The sequence below is a fragment of the Vitis riparia genome, chromosome 5, assembly GCF_004353265.1.
Source record: "Vitis riparia cultivar Riparia Gloire de Montpellier isolate 1030 chromosome 5, EGFV_Vit.rip_1.0, whole genome shotgun sequence".
Classification (NCBI taxonomy): domain Eukaryota; kingdom Viridiplantae; phylum Streptophyta; class Magnoliopsida; order Vitales; family Vitaceae; genus Vitis; species Vitis riparia.
In genome coordinates this window covers 3,662,226-3,677,659 of record NC_048435.1, presented here as the reverse complement: position 1 = coordinate 3,677,659, position 15,434 = coordinate 3,662,226, and the positions used below count along the sequence as shown (strand labels likewise).

Below are 15,434 nucleotides of genomic sequence, written 5' to 3'. Positions count from 1 at the left end.
ACGTGGCGCGATGTCGTAGGGCCCCCCAAGTATATTCTCCAAGAAAGAATGACTGACCCCACCATATTTTCCCCAATATAATTTCTTATTTGGATTATTTTTTTAAATTTATTTATTTATTTTGTCTGCAAAAGCATATAATAATGATTGAATATTTGTGACGCAAATTAAAAGTCCAAAATGCAAATTATTTGGGTCTATTGGTTTGTGTGCCACGAGCCAGCCCCATCCTCTGGATCCGCCTGAAAGTACACAAATATCCCATCCCCTGCCATGACATGTCACTTGATTTCACCGACACGTGTAACCGTACATCAATTACATAAAGATCCAGAAGGGCAATACGGGCAGTTCACATCATTCCAACCAAATCAGTTTCTCTGGCGCCATAACCGTAATTTCGTCCACTCACGCCCTCATCAAAGATTCAAAATCTTTCCACAAATTATTTCACACAAAATACCAAAATAAATAAATAAATAAATAAATAAATAAATAAAAGAAAAAACTCCAACCGCCATTTTTCGTTTTCTTCGATCTCTTCACTCTCTTCTGCAACCACTCGAGGTACGCAATTTTGCAGAATTTCCAATTTTGTGACTTCAAATGCAAAATCGTAGCCTCCATTCGTTCATCGTTATGCTTTTAATATTTGTTTTGGCGTCTTCAGAGAGAGATTTTGAGCTGAAATGAGCTGGATTTTGATTTTTCTCTGTTTTTCAAAATTGAATTATTTTCAGTGGAGATAACGACGGCAGTGAAGGGAATGATGATGAGGAGCAGTTCAGATGTTCATTCTCAGACGCTCTTCAATGGCAAGTACGTTAATCAGATTGATCTTCTCCGAGACAATCGTCCTCCCTCGCTCCGGTTGAGCCGGTGTGGTCGTCGAGTTCGGCTCACTCGCTGTCAGGACTCAAGCAGCGCGTTCAAGCCCAAAAGGCGGGAGCCGCCGCTGGGAAGCCTATCCCGAGCGCAAGCCATCCTCACGCCGGTCTCAGACACTACTCCCACCACTAAGAAGGTAACGCTCCCCTCGTGATTTCATCCAATCCTCTTACTGTTGATGAAACGTGGCGCTGAGTGGGCCATAGATTTAGCTTTTTGCCACGTGGCATATGAAGTACGCGTGTCAATTTAAAAAAAAATTTACTTTCCTTGCTGATATCAAATTTTTCTTATTTTACTTTTGTTTACGTGGCATAGTCAACATTTTCATACATGCTAATCTGAATCTCAAACATAAAACGGAGATGGATAGGAAGAGAAACAATAGGACTTTCAGGTGTCTAAGAGACAAAAAGTCTATAAAAGCTCGTGAGTCTTGGGATTTTTATAAGTTGTATGAATTAGAGTGCTTTGTTCAGAGAATTTACCAGCTAGGGAGAGAGAGAGAGGGATCACTCTATACCAACGATGGCGTCTCAGGTATTTCGGTGCTAACAGTGGGTTGTGTTACTTCTTAGCATCTTGAATTGGAAAAAAGCTATTGATTTTTGTATACTCCTTTGATCAGTAAGAGTGACCAGCTGAATCTGTAATATGTAGTCTCAAAACACTTATGGAAGATGATGAGTTTGTATGATATTTTCATGTTTTATGATAGGAAAATGATCAGTTTCGTGGATAAATTCCTTTATTTTTATTTTTTACATTTTCAGTGTTATAGTATGTCTTCTCATCTCTTGTCCTACACTTGTTTACTCAGCGGGTATTCACTTTTGGCAAAGGAAGGAGTGAGGGCAACAAGGGCATGAAGTCCTTGGTAAGCCATCTTCATTTTTTGACATCAATTTTGAGCTTTTTACCACCTAGATTTGTCATAATTAGAGCTGATTTGAATTGAAGTGTTGGGCAATATTATGTTGGCATCCCAACTCAAGCTAATTTTGTTTAACTTGAGATTTTCCTTTTTAATGATTCTATAACAAATATGCCTTTCTCTTTTATGGTTTTATTAAGATCCAACAATTATTGGAGCTAATTCGATTGTTAGGCAATATTATCGAATCAAATTAATTTGGTTTAACCTGAAATTTTGTTATGATTACTTCATATGCCATCAATTTTTGGATTATTTCTATTAAAATAATTGTCACACTACGGTGGTGTTTGTTTTTTTTACTTAATTCTAAATAAAACCTTAATACTTAATAGTATTAAATATTAGGTTGTTTGTTTTTGTAGTATTTTATTTCTATTAAGTATTAAAAAGTAAAAAAAAAAACAATATGTTATTTTTTTTATTTAGAAAAAGTTACATATTTTGACTTTTTATATTTAGTAAAAAGTTTATAATAAGTCATGAAAAAGTAGAAAAATAAACAACCTAAATTCTAAAACTAAATTGTTTTAAGTAAAAAGCCAAAAAAACAAACACCACCTAAGTTGGAGAAATTTGTGAAGACAGATTATTTTGTGAATTAACCTATGCATGGTACAATGTAGTTGGGAGGGAAAGGAGCCAACCTTGCAGAGATGGCGAGCATTGGGTTATCTGTGCCGCCTGGTCTCACCATATCAACGGAAGCATGCCAGGAGTATCAGCAGAATGGGAAGAAACTACCAGAGGGCCTGTGGGAGGAGATATTAGAAGGGTTGGAGAGTGTGGAGAAGGATATGGGAGCTTTCCTTGGTGACCCTTCCAAGCCCCTCCTCCTCTCTGTTCGCTCTGGTGCTGCGGTAAGAGTTCTCTTGTCATGGGGTCTATTGGTGGGAAACAATGTTAACTATATATTCTAGATAGGCCCGGACAATGAATACTTCTCTGATTGTTTTTTATTTAGTTATAAGGCTTATTGAAGCTATAAGCAAGGGAATATGTTGCCATGGTCTTTTTTGTGGGAGATACCAATAGTTTTTCTTTCTTATGTCAGGTTTCCATGCCTGGAATGATGGACACTGTCCTCAACCTTGGACTAAACGATGAAGTAGTTGCTGGTTTAGCTGCAAAAAGTGGAGAGCGCTTTGCTTATGACTCATACAGACGATTTCTAGACATGTTTGGAGATGTTGTAAGTATTTCTTATTAATGCAGCTTGTTTTGTTGATTGAGAAATGTCACTTTGCTCAGTTTTTTTAATTCTCTACTTATTAATTTTGCTGTGATTATTTGTTCCACAAAATTCTTAGCCTTGAGCTACCTAGCTAAACTGCTTTTCCCAAATAAATGCAATAGATTCATATTTTAATACTGATGCAAAACCATCCTGCTACCCTTTTTTGTTCCTCAATTTATTAATAACTTTCCACCGTTAATTGGAGGTAATGGGCATTCCACATTCATCATTTGAGGAGAAGTTAGCAAAATTGAAGGACACCAAAGGAGTTAATAGTGATACTGATCTGACAGCTGCACATCTCAAAGAGCTGGTGGAAATGTATAAGAATGTCTACCTTGAAGCTAAGGGTGAAAGGTTTCCTTCGGGTACTACCTATTTTGCCAGCAACTAATTTGCTTGTATTTGCCATTTTTCCTCAACCACTACTATCGTATTCAATCCCAATATTTGAGATGTGTATACTGGATTTTAGACTAACCCTATTTTACTTCTATCCATTGGCAGATCCAAAAAAGCAATTAGAGTTAGCAGTCAAAGCTGTTTTTGATTCTTGGGACAGTCCAAGGGCAATTAAATATCGGAGCATCAACCAGATAACTGGGTTAAAGGGGACTGCAGTGAACATTCAGTGCATGGTGTTTGGGAACATGGGAAATACTTCGGGTACTGGTGTTCTATTCACTAGAAATCCAAGCACCGGTGAAAAGAAGCTGTATGGGGAGTTTTTGCTCAATGCTCAGGTCATAAATACTAATCTCATCTTTATGTTTCTAACCATATGCCCCCCAACATCTCTTTGTAATGCATATGATTTTCTAGTCTATTATTATGATTGTTATGGGTCACTTACCCAAACAAATTTGAACAGGGAGAGGATGTAGTTGCTGGAATTAGAACACCAGAGGATTTAGACACCATGAAAAATTGCATGCCTGAAGCCTACAAGGAGCTTGTGGAGAACTGCGAAATTCTAGAGCGACATTACAAAGACATGATGGTAAAGGGTTCATTCTTAATGTGGAAAATGGTTCTTCCACTAATTCATGGCTTCTTCCTTTCCTAAGCTTTTATTGGTTGTAATATTTTTTTGTTCTCTCCATTTCACTGTATTAGTGAAGTGTAGCATACTAATTCATTTACAGAGTATTGGATTCTTTTCTTGCTTTTTGCCATATGTGTGACTGTGCATGAACTTATTGTGGTTTCCAAATACAGGATATCGAATTCACTGTTCAAGAAAATAGGCTATGGATGTTGCAGTGCCGGTCTGGAAAGCGGACTGGTAAAGGGGCAGTGAAGATTGCCGTGGATTTGGTCAATGAAGGGCTTATTGATACTCGCACTGCCATCAAGATGGTAGAGCCACAGCACCTCGACCAACTTCTCCATCCACAAGTATGTATTTCCACTGGGAAGTTAATTTCTACAGGCTATAATAGAAAACACAGATGTAGTAATAAGGGTATACTATATGAGCTTCGGATTGATAGGTAATTTGTCTTCAGAGCAACTGAGAAACTAACCATTTTGTGGTTAGTTTATGTATGGAATGACCAGACCACAAGATACTGAACTTCTTATGGTTATCCAAGCATTTTATTTTATTATTCAAGAGTGTCAAGGGCAATAGTTTTCTCGTTTATATGTTAACAATTCTGTGTTTTATTGTGTCATTTCCACTTCATTTTATATATAAAAATAATCCTGTTCTCTGAAGGTATAGCGAGTAGGCATGAGCACAACACTTACACACTTGTATGTGTAAAATCTTTTGCTAATTTCATTAAGTTTGTTGCATTAGTTTGAGGCTCCAGCTACATACAAAGAAAAGGTAGTTGCCACAGGGCTACCGGCATCTCCTGGAGCGGCTGTAGGGCAGGTTGTGTTCAGTGCTGAGGATGCTGAAGCATGGCATGCACAAGGAAAGAGTGTCATCTTGGTACGCTCATTTTGATCTCATTTTCCCCTCCTCTCCCCCCTTTTCTTTTCCTTTTTAAGTTGGTTTATATTGATCATAGTTTTATCCTTCAGTTCTCTATGTGGTATACTGGAACCATATATGACCTGGCTGTACACGTGAACAATATGAGTAGACTGTAGTTAAGCGATCTGAGGACACAATCCTATCACAACTTTCAAACATGAAACTCTGTGTTACCCTTTAGTACTGGTGAAGGTTTTTAATTATGTTAGTTTTATAGTAATGCATATCTTCTAGTTTGAATTATTTATAGGATTTCATTCCTATATCAAGGTCATTCATGTAGTTAGTCTACTATTTTGATTAAGCTCCTTTTTCTTATCTAGAATATAACTGGTTCTATATGACATTCCAATAGAAAACCGTCATAATTACACATTCTCTAATACTAGTCGTATAATCTTGGAGTGGCTTGAATTTTTCCATTTTGATTGTGCCTAAGTCTCCATCTCTCTAGTAAAAAAATAACTATTTGAGAAGTAGCATGGTAGGAGGCTGCAGTGTCTACAATCTAGTCAACTGCATAGTCTCCAACATGCAGACATTCATCAACTGCAATACCCAGACTTCATTACTCTCAGATGCTGTGTTTGTGGTGTTTTTATCATCTTGATTTTTTTGAGTTTGCCCCATTCTGTTCACTTTTCCAAACACCACAGTTCTTTTTCATATGGCCTTCTTTGCTACAATGAAAGCACTTAGTTCTCTTTGGATTTGGACCCTCCCCTAGACTAATCGTGACACTTCTGTACTCTGCTTTTTTGCTTCTTCCTCTGTTTTCTGTGATGAGGGCCTGTATACTGTCTATATTAGTAGTTTTTCTCTTTGTTTCTTCGGTAAACATGCTACTTGTAACTTGACTTGTTGACAACACACCTCCACAAGCAGAATTACTGACCGTAACAACCAAGGTTTTCCAACTATTTGGTAATGGACCCAAGATCAACAAGGCTTGCAATTCATCATCAAGAACCATCTTCATTGTGGCCAACTGATTCACAACATCAAATTCATTCAGATGATCAACAACCGAACCACCATCTTTAAACTTCATTAACAAGCTTCGTAATTAAGAAACTTTATTTGTTGCAGTCTTTTGCTCATATCTGACCTCTAATTTCTTTCATTATTCACGAGCAATTGTTTCATTAAACATATGATGAAAAACACGATCATCTAACCATTGTCTAATGTGTGCAATAGCCTTTTTATGTAGCCTTTTCCAAGCATCATCATCCATATCTTTCGGTCTAGAACTCTCAAGCTAATCTGGTTCTAATAAATTTTTACAATAAAGGATGTCTTCCATTTTCGGTTTCCAAATCAACCAATTAGTATTTGTAAGCTTAATCATTGTGTTAGAAAACCCTTCTATCACAAGCAACACAAGCTCTGATACCACATGTATAGATTACGAGACCCAAGCTAGGACACAATGCAGTATTCCCTTTATAAACCCAAACAATGCTCCGATTCAACCCATACAAGAAGTAACCCAACGCAAACACCAATGCAATATTCCAATATAAGCAGGCAAAATGGATCAAAACAAGGAACACCAAATTTTTAGAATGGAAAAATCCTCCAACAGGAGGTGAAACGCCGCTATCAAGCTTTCTTCAATTTCAACCAAAATAAAATTGGGATACAAGTCCTGGAAACTAGCGGAGATACTCCAACCCTTGAGATGGATACCCCTCCTCTCATAAACACAAGGAAAGAAAAGAGATTGGAGAGAATATACCACAAAAGGGTTTTCACAAATGTTGAAGTTGAAGGAATCTTGCACAAAGCTTCACCTTCATCTTCATAGATCAACTCACTTGAGCTGTGGAAATGGCCAGAAAACAGCCCCCTGGATTTCCTTTTTCCCTCTCCTTTTTCTCCTCTTCACTTTTCCACGATCACCCACAAAACTGCCACACAGCTGCCTTACTTGCAAACAGCCCTAGCTGCTGTCCAAAACGGGCTACAAAAACAGCCACCAAAGCGGTAAAAAAATGTGGGCGTCTAAAAGGAAATGCTGTCATGGGCTGGAACCCATTGTATGGGCTAGCCCAAAAATTAGTACTCAAAAATCTCACATAGTATTCGATCTAGCTAGAAGTCACAAAATATCATATAGAATTTCCTTTCCCAACTCAGTGTTGAGAATTTTCTTGATATTGTGTCATTGAAGGTAAGGACAGAGACCAGCCCAGAGGATATTGGGGGCATGCATGCTGCTGTAGGGATCTTGACAGCCAGGGGTGGCATGACATCTCATGCAGCTGTTGTAGCCCGTGGGTGGGGAAAGTGTTGTGTTTCTGGCTGCTCTGACATCCGTGTAAATGACACTGAGAAGGTAGACTTTTATTTCTCTGTTTTCAAAGCACAATAGTTGCTCTACATAAAGATGGGTGGGTTATTTTATCAATAATACAGGTAGTTGTAGTTGGAGACAAAGTGATCAAAGAAGACGACTGGATTTCACTCAATGGGTCTACAGGTGAAGTGATCTTGGGAAAACAGGCACTTGCTCCACCGGCTCTGAGCGGTGATTTGGAGACCTTCATGTCTTGGGCTGATCAGATAAGGCATCTCAAGGTACTGTTCCATCTAAGTATTAAAGGTTTTGTGTTATAATAGTATTTTTTTTCCCCAGAATTCTCTAAACTGGTTTAATAATATGACGCCATGCTAGGTTATGGCGAATGCTGATACACCTGATGATGCTCTAACAGCAAGAAATAATGGTGCCCAAGGAATTGGACTTTGTAGGACAGAACACATGGTAACTTTTCTTAATTATATTTGTCATCAGCATTCTTAAACTTCTTATTGCTATTATTTAACTCCTAAGAGCAATGGACAATGTAAAGAATTTTCTTCTATATTTCCGTATGCATTCTGAGGGATTATCATATAACAGAAGTTCTAGATGCTGAATACTTTCAAGGACCTGTGCTCTTCTTTATTTATGGGTTTACCAGATGTTCCATGGAAATTAACAGGTTATTATGCTTAGTTAGGTCCATAAATGAGTTTTATCTGTTTTCCTCAAGCTTTGCTTGGAAACCAGATTATACTGCCATTTTTCTTTCTTTGTTGTGATGCTATGTAGGTCAAATTGGCCTGCTTTCCTGAAGTTTTTTGTGCATTTATCTGAGTATATATTCAGTATGCCTGGGATCAAGGCTACACACTAGTATTGTAACTCCTTAATTGTGCTTCTTTTGTTGGTTTTCTCAGTTCTTTGCTTCAGATGAGAGGATAAAGGCAGTGAGAAAGATGATAATGGCAGCTACACATCAACAGAGGAAGGCAGCTTTAGACCTCTTATTGCCTTATCAAAGATCTGACTTTGAAGGCATATTCCGTGCAATGGATGGTACTTCTCTGTTCTAATGAACAGCATTGTTGAGTCAAATATAATATTTGTTATGTTTATGAAAAAAGGGTATAGTTGTAACATCATCAGACCAATGTGAAACTGATAGGACAGTAGCGTAGTTTGTAGGGAGCGTAGAACGCATTAAGGTTTTATAATTGATTTTCTGGATTCTTTTCTAGCTATATTAACCTAATTATTGGAACTTCAGGTCTACCTGTGACAATCAGACTGCTGGACCCTCCACTACATGAATTCCTTCCAGAAGGTGACCTAGACCATATTGTTGGTGAATTAACTGCAGAGACAGGCATGACTGAAGATGAAGTTTTCTCAAGGATTGAGAAATTATCAGAAGTAAATCCCATGCTTGGTTTCCGAGGCTGCAGGTTCAATGCTCATCTTAAGATATATATATTTTTTCCTGTCTAATTTTTTATGGAAGCATTTTGCAAAATGCAATTCTTGTGATTATTTCTGGTTATGTTTTTAGATATAAGATCATTTTATCGGTAGCTTCCTACATTACATCGTACTGGCTTCTTAATTTCCTCAGGGTTTTAGTCAATAATGGTTGAAACAAACAGAAACATTATTACCCCCTAGCTGCAGCATATATTGCTTAATCAAGAGCATCATGCATTGAATTTCATGTTATTTTGACTGGAAGTCCCATATAAAATAATAAGACTATTTAAATGCTTTCTCTGGGTGAAAGCAATTGGAATATTGCTGACGAATGAGAAGGTATGAGATAGCTGTCATCGTGGAATCACTGCATGCATCTATTCAAATTGGTCTATGATATTGAATTAAACAATCCAAGAGATATTCTAATCATCGTTCATGGATGATTTTCATTGATGTGTCAACAGGTTAGGGGTATCATACCCGGAACTAACTGAAATGCAGGCCCGAGCAATCTTTCAGGCTGCTGTCTCTATGAGCAGCCAGGGTGTTAAAGTTTTTCCAGAGATCATGGTTCCCCTTGTTGGAACACCTCAGGCATGAGTCTTTTTCTTCCTTTTTTCTCATTACCCGTTTCCCATTTTCAGGTCTTGTTCAATAATATATTTTTCTGAATGAGATAGAAGATGCCAGCTGATTTCAAGTACCTGGCACTTGGGGCTTTCTTGAGAGACAAAAGTGCTATTTGTTCTGCATCTAACCCTGCCTTGCTCTTGCTTTATTCTTTATCTTTCTTTTAAAGCCTACTTGTCTCTTTAAGCAATAACACAAGGCCACTGCGTCCAACAAAATGCAGTTCTAGTTTCTTTACTGATCTTCGTCTCGTAAAACACTCAGAAGTGCATTCTTCAGAAACTTGACATTTTTGAGTGGCAGGAACTAGGACACCAAGCGAGTTTAATACGTAGTGTTGCAAAACGTGTGTTTTCTGAGATGGGGTTGACCTTGAGCTATAAGGTGGGAACCATGATTGAGATTCCTAGGGCTGCTCTGGTTGCAGATGAGGTATGCTCAAATGAATTGTCCCCTTATTGTTTGTATATTCAAAGAAATTGTTCCCTTCTTGTTCTGTATATCTTCATTTAAATCTACTCTGAACCTATGCATGGACCTTTTGTAAATAAACATTAAATTTGTATTCTCACTTTGCAAAGCATTATAAGCAATTTTTTTTTTTTTTTTTTATGTGAATTAAGTACAACTCGAGTTATATGTTAAGCTTTTTGCTGATTCATGCTCTCATAATCATCATTTGACAATAATAGATTGCGAAGGAAGCAGAATTCTTCTCCTTTGGGACTAATGACCTCACACAAATGACCTTTGGGTACAGTAGAGATGATGTTGGCAAGTTTCTCCCAATATACCTATCCGAAGGCATTATCCAACATGATCCATTTGAGGTTAGTTAAACCCTATAACTATTCCTGAAATTAGTAATAGAAGTTTTCAAATAAATGGGGGAAAGTGATTGAAACTGCTTATGGTAGGCGGTAATATTTCACATTCATTCCTGGCAGGTACTTGATCAAAAAGGTGTAGGCCAACTCATCAAGATGGCCACAGAAAGAGGCCGTGCAGCTAGGCCTAGCTTGAAGGTAAGTGGTAATTTGTATAGTACCCACCTGGTGAAATATGCTATAGAACTCAGGCCCTTCTTTAGATTAATAATAGGTTGGTTTGTAAAATTCAATGTTGCCAGCTGGATCACTGCCAAGCTTCCACAACGGCAATTACCCACAACTTAAATGGGTAAAAGATGGTGCCTCTCATCAACACTGAGGCAGACTAGCCTATATGATATCCCACATCGGAGCCAATCCCCGACTCTGGTGTGAAAATTTGTTTGGCCTTTTTAAAGTCTTGAGGGTCACCTTTAGACCCATAGTGGACGATATGTACATGGGAGGGAGTGGATTCTTATAGTCTAGCTGTTGGTTAACAGTTCATTGGAACACTGGTCCTAACCGAGGATGTCAAACAGGTTGGAATATGCGGGGAGCATGGTGGGGAGCCTTCCTCTGTTGCATTTTTTGCCGAGGCTGGATTAGACTATGTTTCTTGTTCTCCCTTCAGGTTGGGTTGCTTTGCATTCTGAATGATATATAACAAAATATACGGACAGACATTGGATTAAATTCAGAATTTCAAATTTTGTTTGGCAGGGTTCCTATTGCTAGGCTAGCAGCAGCTCAAGTTGCTGCATAAGGAGATTCCATGAGCGGGGCAAGCCTTTACAACTTTGTGCAGCTTGTAAATAAATAAGGTTTCCTGTTAATAGAATAATCAGACTTCACCAGATATCTGAAGTGAAACGACAAAAAGAAGAGGGAATGCCTGGGTACTACAGAATGTGGAGAAGAGGGGATCAGACTTTCTGCTTTGTAAATGATACCATGGAAGCTTTCTTGTGTCTTTATTTTTGATCAATTATATGCAATGTGAAAATAAATCTGTGAAATAAAAAAAACCCAGTCATGATTCTGTTGTTGTTGATCCACTCATGAGTTCGTACTATGTTCAAGTAGATCCTCAGCCATGAATTCGGGTTTAATTACTTCGTATCTAGTACCCATTGAGTCTCAAAAAATGAGAAAATATTAAGGTATTAAACGACGTCGTTTAACTTCAAACATATTCACTTGATACTGCCTTTGTTGTGGTGAGGCAAAAGCAAAACGACGTCGTTCTTATTTTTACCTTAATAAATAGTCCACCTCAGCCGCAGCCGCTGGGAGACATTAGGCAGACGTTAAAACGACGTCGTCCTTGTTTGATTCTTCCCTGAGATCCTGAAACCCTAAAACCCCTGATTGATTCGAATCGAAGAGGGAAGAGACACCAGGTATAAACAACTGATTTTCTTTCTGTGTCTTGCGGAGAATCTAATGGTGGTGGAGAGCTACGTGGTGGTACATAACATAGCCAAAAGGCATAATGTAGGTACCCTGGCACGAAGCGCCTCGGCGTTGGGTGTATCGGAACTCATACTGGTGGGCCGCAGGGACTTCAACTCCTTTGGAAGCCATGGCTCCACTTCGCACCTTCTCTTTCGCCACTTTCACTCCCTCCTCGACGCTCGCCACTTCCTCAAAGTACTCTTCCTCCCCCTCCTCCTCCCCCTCCCGCTGCTGCTGCTGCTCAATTTTAGGGTTCCATTACCAACTTCCTAAGTTTCAGCTCAATTCAATTTCAGGAAAAAGATTGCGATATTTGTGGCGTGGAGATCACTGACAACGCGGTGGCTGTGAATCAACACCCTTTCAAGAGGAGCACAGCGTTCCTTCTTGGCAATGAGGTATTATTCATCATATGTTTGTTTATCAATTTTCGGCTGCTAAAGGTTAAATATAGTAAAGCTCTTGAGAGTTTATTGAATTTGATTGCATGCATTGCTCTATCTTTGTTTTGTAGGGAACTGGTCTTTCAGTGAAGGAGTGTGAAATATGTGACTTTTTTGTTTATATTCCGCAGTATGGGGGCGGCACTGCATCCTTGAATGTTACTGTAGCAGCTTCCATTGTCCTGCATCATTTCGGAGGTACTGATTTAGCATTTACTATCTTTATGAGTGCATGTGGCCATCGTTTAATTGTATAAGAGTCATGATTGTTGTTGCCTAAGCCTATTTTTGGGTCAGTTGCAAGGGTCTTTCTCTGCTCTATACCAGTGCTTGTGGGCGTATTGTTTAATTGTATCATAGTGATGATCATTGTTGCTTACGCCTTGCTTTTGGGTTTGCTAGTGTCCTTTCCTGCTCTATACAAGTGTTAGTGAGCATTTTTAATTGTATATGGTTATGATTGTTATTGCCTGAGTCATTTTTTTGGGTCAGTTGCAAGGTTTTTTGTTTTTTTTTGTTTTTTGTTTTTTTTTTGAACTTTACTACTTTAGTAGGAGATATTTCTCCAATTTGTTTGTGATGTTTCTGTCCTGGATGCAGATGGTGTGGGGGGGAAGGATGAGCGAAAAGAAAACAAGAAAGGTTGTTTAAAGTATTTTCATTATATTTTATTTTCCCTAAACCAAATGAGAGAAGTTGAATTTCTTCCTAATTTTTTTCTTTCTCCTTTCCCTCATTCTGTTTTTGGTCAAAATGCTCTCTTGTCTTCCTACTCTTATCGATGTCCTTGGTTTCACTAAAGTGCATATATATGGTTATAAACAGGATTGAAAGTTAATAGTATTAAAGAAAAAGCTATAATTAGAGACTAGTAATATGGTTAGGTGGCTAGCATACAATAGCCTAGACGGGTATTGTATACATCATATGTACTTTGGTGCGCCTCCTTTTAGGTGTATTTAAATATATACTCTTTTTTTTCTCTTTATGCCGTTTTGGCGGTGGATGTATAATTATTGTTTACCTTCAGTTGCTCTTTATCTAATATATATATATATACACACTCTTTTTTACCTATCAAAAGAATAAGTAATATGGCTAGCATGTATGGCATTACTGTATAAGCTTTATTTTCTGAACTTCCCTTCTATAGAAATTTTGATGAATGAATCAAGATTAAACGTTTTTTTTTATACAGTGTGAGTATTATTTTAATATATTGTGGTGTTTTTGTCATGTTGGTGTCCTAATTTTTTATGGCTATCCATATTAGATACCCCTGATATATATAGCCCATGTCCCATGTCTTTATTCAAGCTAGTTAGGTTTTAATTAATATTCCCTTTAATTTCCTCTTATTGTATTATTGATGGAAGATAATAGAACATTGTTTGTCATAAGTTTTAACAAGTACATTGGCTCAATGCACGTTCTTAATAAAGTTGCCCTGCCTGTACCTTTTCTCGTCTGGATTTGTTTGAAGAACTTGAACTCATAAGCATATTATACCCTTTGTGCCTTGCATGCAAAACATTAATGTGGCTGGAGTTTGTGATGGATCAGGTTCAGTACCATTTGACCCAAAGCTTGCTTCTCTACAAATAGGCTAAAAATGTTTCAGTCAAGCCACTTATTTAAACTTTATCCAAAAACAACTTAATAACTGATTATTTTAAAAAAAAATCAATATTGTTGTTTTACAGACTTGGTAGGCGTAAGTCCCATTGGAAGTTCCCAGAAAACATTTGCCCTGGTGTGTTATGGGCATACTACAAAAGAAGCCCCCAACCATTTAAAGAGAGTAATTATTTTTTGATCAACAAACCCTAATGTGAATAGTTGTGTAAGCCTGCAACTGCTTGTGTATTCCATTGCTGTTGAATCAATTAAAGACTTTTTGCACTTAATTTCATTTTTTTACTTTACGCCTAACTGGAAAGTGTTTTAAAGTTTCTAAATCACCAATATACCACCAAATTAAAGGAGGTCCTCATCCATGGGTTAAAAGGATGTAAAGGAAAGAAATGCCCTTTAAAAATATGTACCCTAAAAGCAAGAAAGATTTTTATGGTCTGGGTCCTGATGTAGCAATCAAAATGAGCGCCTATCTGATCACACAATGGTCCATTGTAACTTGTATTTTTGCTTACCATTTTTTAACATTAGCATAAAAAAGAATGAGAATGTATTTTTTTAATCGATTTAAGTAATTTATTTGTTAAATCTCTCACAGATTGTTTGTTTCAGTTTGGGCAGGTTTTTCTGAGAGAATTCGTGATGGAAACAAGTTTGTTGTGGCTGAGAGACCTGCACAACAAATGAGACGTAATTACTGCACAGAAACAGCAGATTCTATCATTGAGGAGCGAAAAATTAGAAGACAAAATGCTTCTAATGGATTTTTTGATGAGAGTGGAAGTGGAGAATCACCTTCTAATCTTCTGGATGCACTGTTTGGTGATTAAGGGAATCATAGATATGCTGTTTTTTCCAGGATATAGAGCTTCAGCATCATAGGCATCAATTCCTTATCAGCTGTATGACTTATACAGGAGAAGTGAGAAATGTCCATTGTTGTTGGACATATGTTGCAAGTTAGCCTACTAGGAATCTAAATCCTTTATTGTGCCCTACAGAAAACGTTATAAATTTGTATCAATTTTGATTAATTAGTCTTTTACATTATGATGATTATAATCATCAATACGTTATTTTTTGTATCTGAGAAATTTTAAAAGGAATTAATGGAAAATTTGTGTATCTTCACCTCTCTCTCTCTCTCTCTCTCTCTCTCTCTCTCTCAATCTAAAACGTGTTTTTCATCCATCATTTATTTCTTAAGTAGGAATTTAGACTCTCTACTGATTGTTGTTTTCAGGTCAAGGATCACATTGACCAGGATAGAATGTTCCGTGCTCAGTTTGCACAGGATAAAATTGTTTTCAGTGCAGGAGGTGGATGATGAACGAGTTCTGAAGACTGCTCGGAACAATATTTTGATTTAAATGATGCAAACCCCTGTGCAGTCGACTAGGAGTCAATTCTAATAGTCAATAGATGCAGTTTCCCCCTTCTGGCTCTCACACTCTGTCAGTTTGTCTATCTCAAGTTCCGCAATCATCAGATTATACCCTACACATCATTTTCTGAAACAAAGAATTTCTTTCTGACTTGCAGCATAATAGCTGGAATGGGATACGCTGAGGTATA

General features: G+C 37.6%; 2 protein-coding genes across 4 annotated transcripts; both read left to right on the top strand.

Moving 5' to 3' along the window:
- Positions 1-462: 462 nt before the first annotated feature.
- On the top strand, positions 463-11,328 carry LOC117914566 (pyruvate, phosphate dikinase, chloroplastic). 2 transcript variants are annotated; one of them, XM_034829932.1, is made up of 21 exons: positions 463-567; positions 741-1,024; positions 1,709-1,765; positions 2,449-2,682; positions 2,877-3,014; positions 3,265-3,427; positions 3,567-3,802; positions 3,931-4,059; positions 4,278-4,457; positions 4,864-5,001; positions 7,223-7,387; positions 7,468-7,629; positions 7,727-7,816; positions 8,275-8,413; positions 8,625-8,802; positions 9,289-9,418; positions 9,758-9,886; positions 10,147-10,284; positions 10,402-10,479; positions 10,866-10,957; positions 11,047-11,328. In XM_034829932.1, the coding sequence occupies exons 2-21, from the start codon at positions 767-769 to the stop codon at positions 11,087-11,089; spliced, it is 2,877 nt and encodes a 958-aa protein (XP_034685823.1). In that variant the 5' UTR covers positions 463-567; positions 741-766; the 3' UTR covers positions 11,090-11,328. The 2 variants fall into 2 exon arrangements, with proteins under 2 accessions (XP_034685823.1, XP_034685824.1); XM_034829933.1 differs by lacking the exons at positions 463-567; positions 741-1,024 and adding an exon at positions 1,308-1,428.
- A 138-nt stretch (positions 11,329-11,466) lies between these two features.
- Positions 11,467-14,990, top strand: LOC117914567 (putative TrmH family tRNA/rRNA methyltransferase). 2 transcript variants are annotated; one of them, XM_034829935.1, is made up of 4 exons: positions 11,467-11,976; positions 12,078-12,179; positions 12,356-12,422; positions 14,472-14,990. In XM_034829935.1, the coding sequence occupies exons 1-4, from the start codon at positions 11,770-11,772 to the stop codon at positions 14,687-14,689; spliced, it is 594 nt and encodes a 197-aa protein (XP_034685826.1). In that variant the 5' UTR covers positions 11,467-11,769; the 3' UTR covers positions 14,690-14,990. The 2 variants fall into 2 exon arrangements, with proteins under 2 accessions (XP_034685826.1, XP_034685825.1); XM_034829934.1 differs by having other exon boundaries at positions 12,296-12,422.
- The last annotated feature ends 444 nt before the right edge of the window (positions 14,991-15,434 follow it).

What these genes read in the sequence shown, in the direction of transcription:
- LOC117914566 (XM_034829932.1), top strand. Translation starts at nt 767, where the DNA reads ATGATGATGAGGAGCAGTTCAGATGTTCATTCTCAGACGCTCTTCAAT. An exon ending in ATCAGATAAGGCATCTCAAG is followed by an intron (nt 7,630 to 7,726) that starts GTACTGTTCCAT and finishes ACGCCATGCTAG; the next exon opens with GTTATGGCGAATGCTGATAC. An exon ending in GTTTCTTGTTCTCCCTTCAG is followed by an intron (nt 10,958 to 11,046) that starts GTTGGGTTGCTT and finishes TTTGTTTGGCAG; the next exon opens with GGTTCCTATTGCTAGGCTAG.
- LOC117914567 (XM_034829934.1), top strand. Translation starts at nt 11,770, where the DNA reads ATGGTGGTGGAGAGCTACGTGGTGGTACATAACATAGCCAAAAGGCAT. An exon ending in CGTTCCTTCTTGGCAATGAG is followed by an intron (nt 12,180 to 12,295) that starts GTATTATTCATC and finishes TTTGTTTTGTAG; the next exon opens with GGAACTGGTCTTTCAGTGAA. An exon ending in TGTCCTGCATCATTTCGGAG is followed by an intron (nt 12,423 to 14,471) that starts GTACTGATTTAG and finishes TGTTTGTTTCAG; the next exon opens with TTTGGGCAGGTTTTTCTGAG.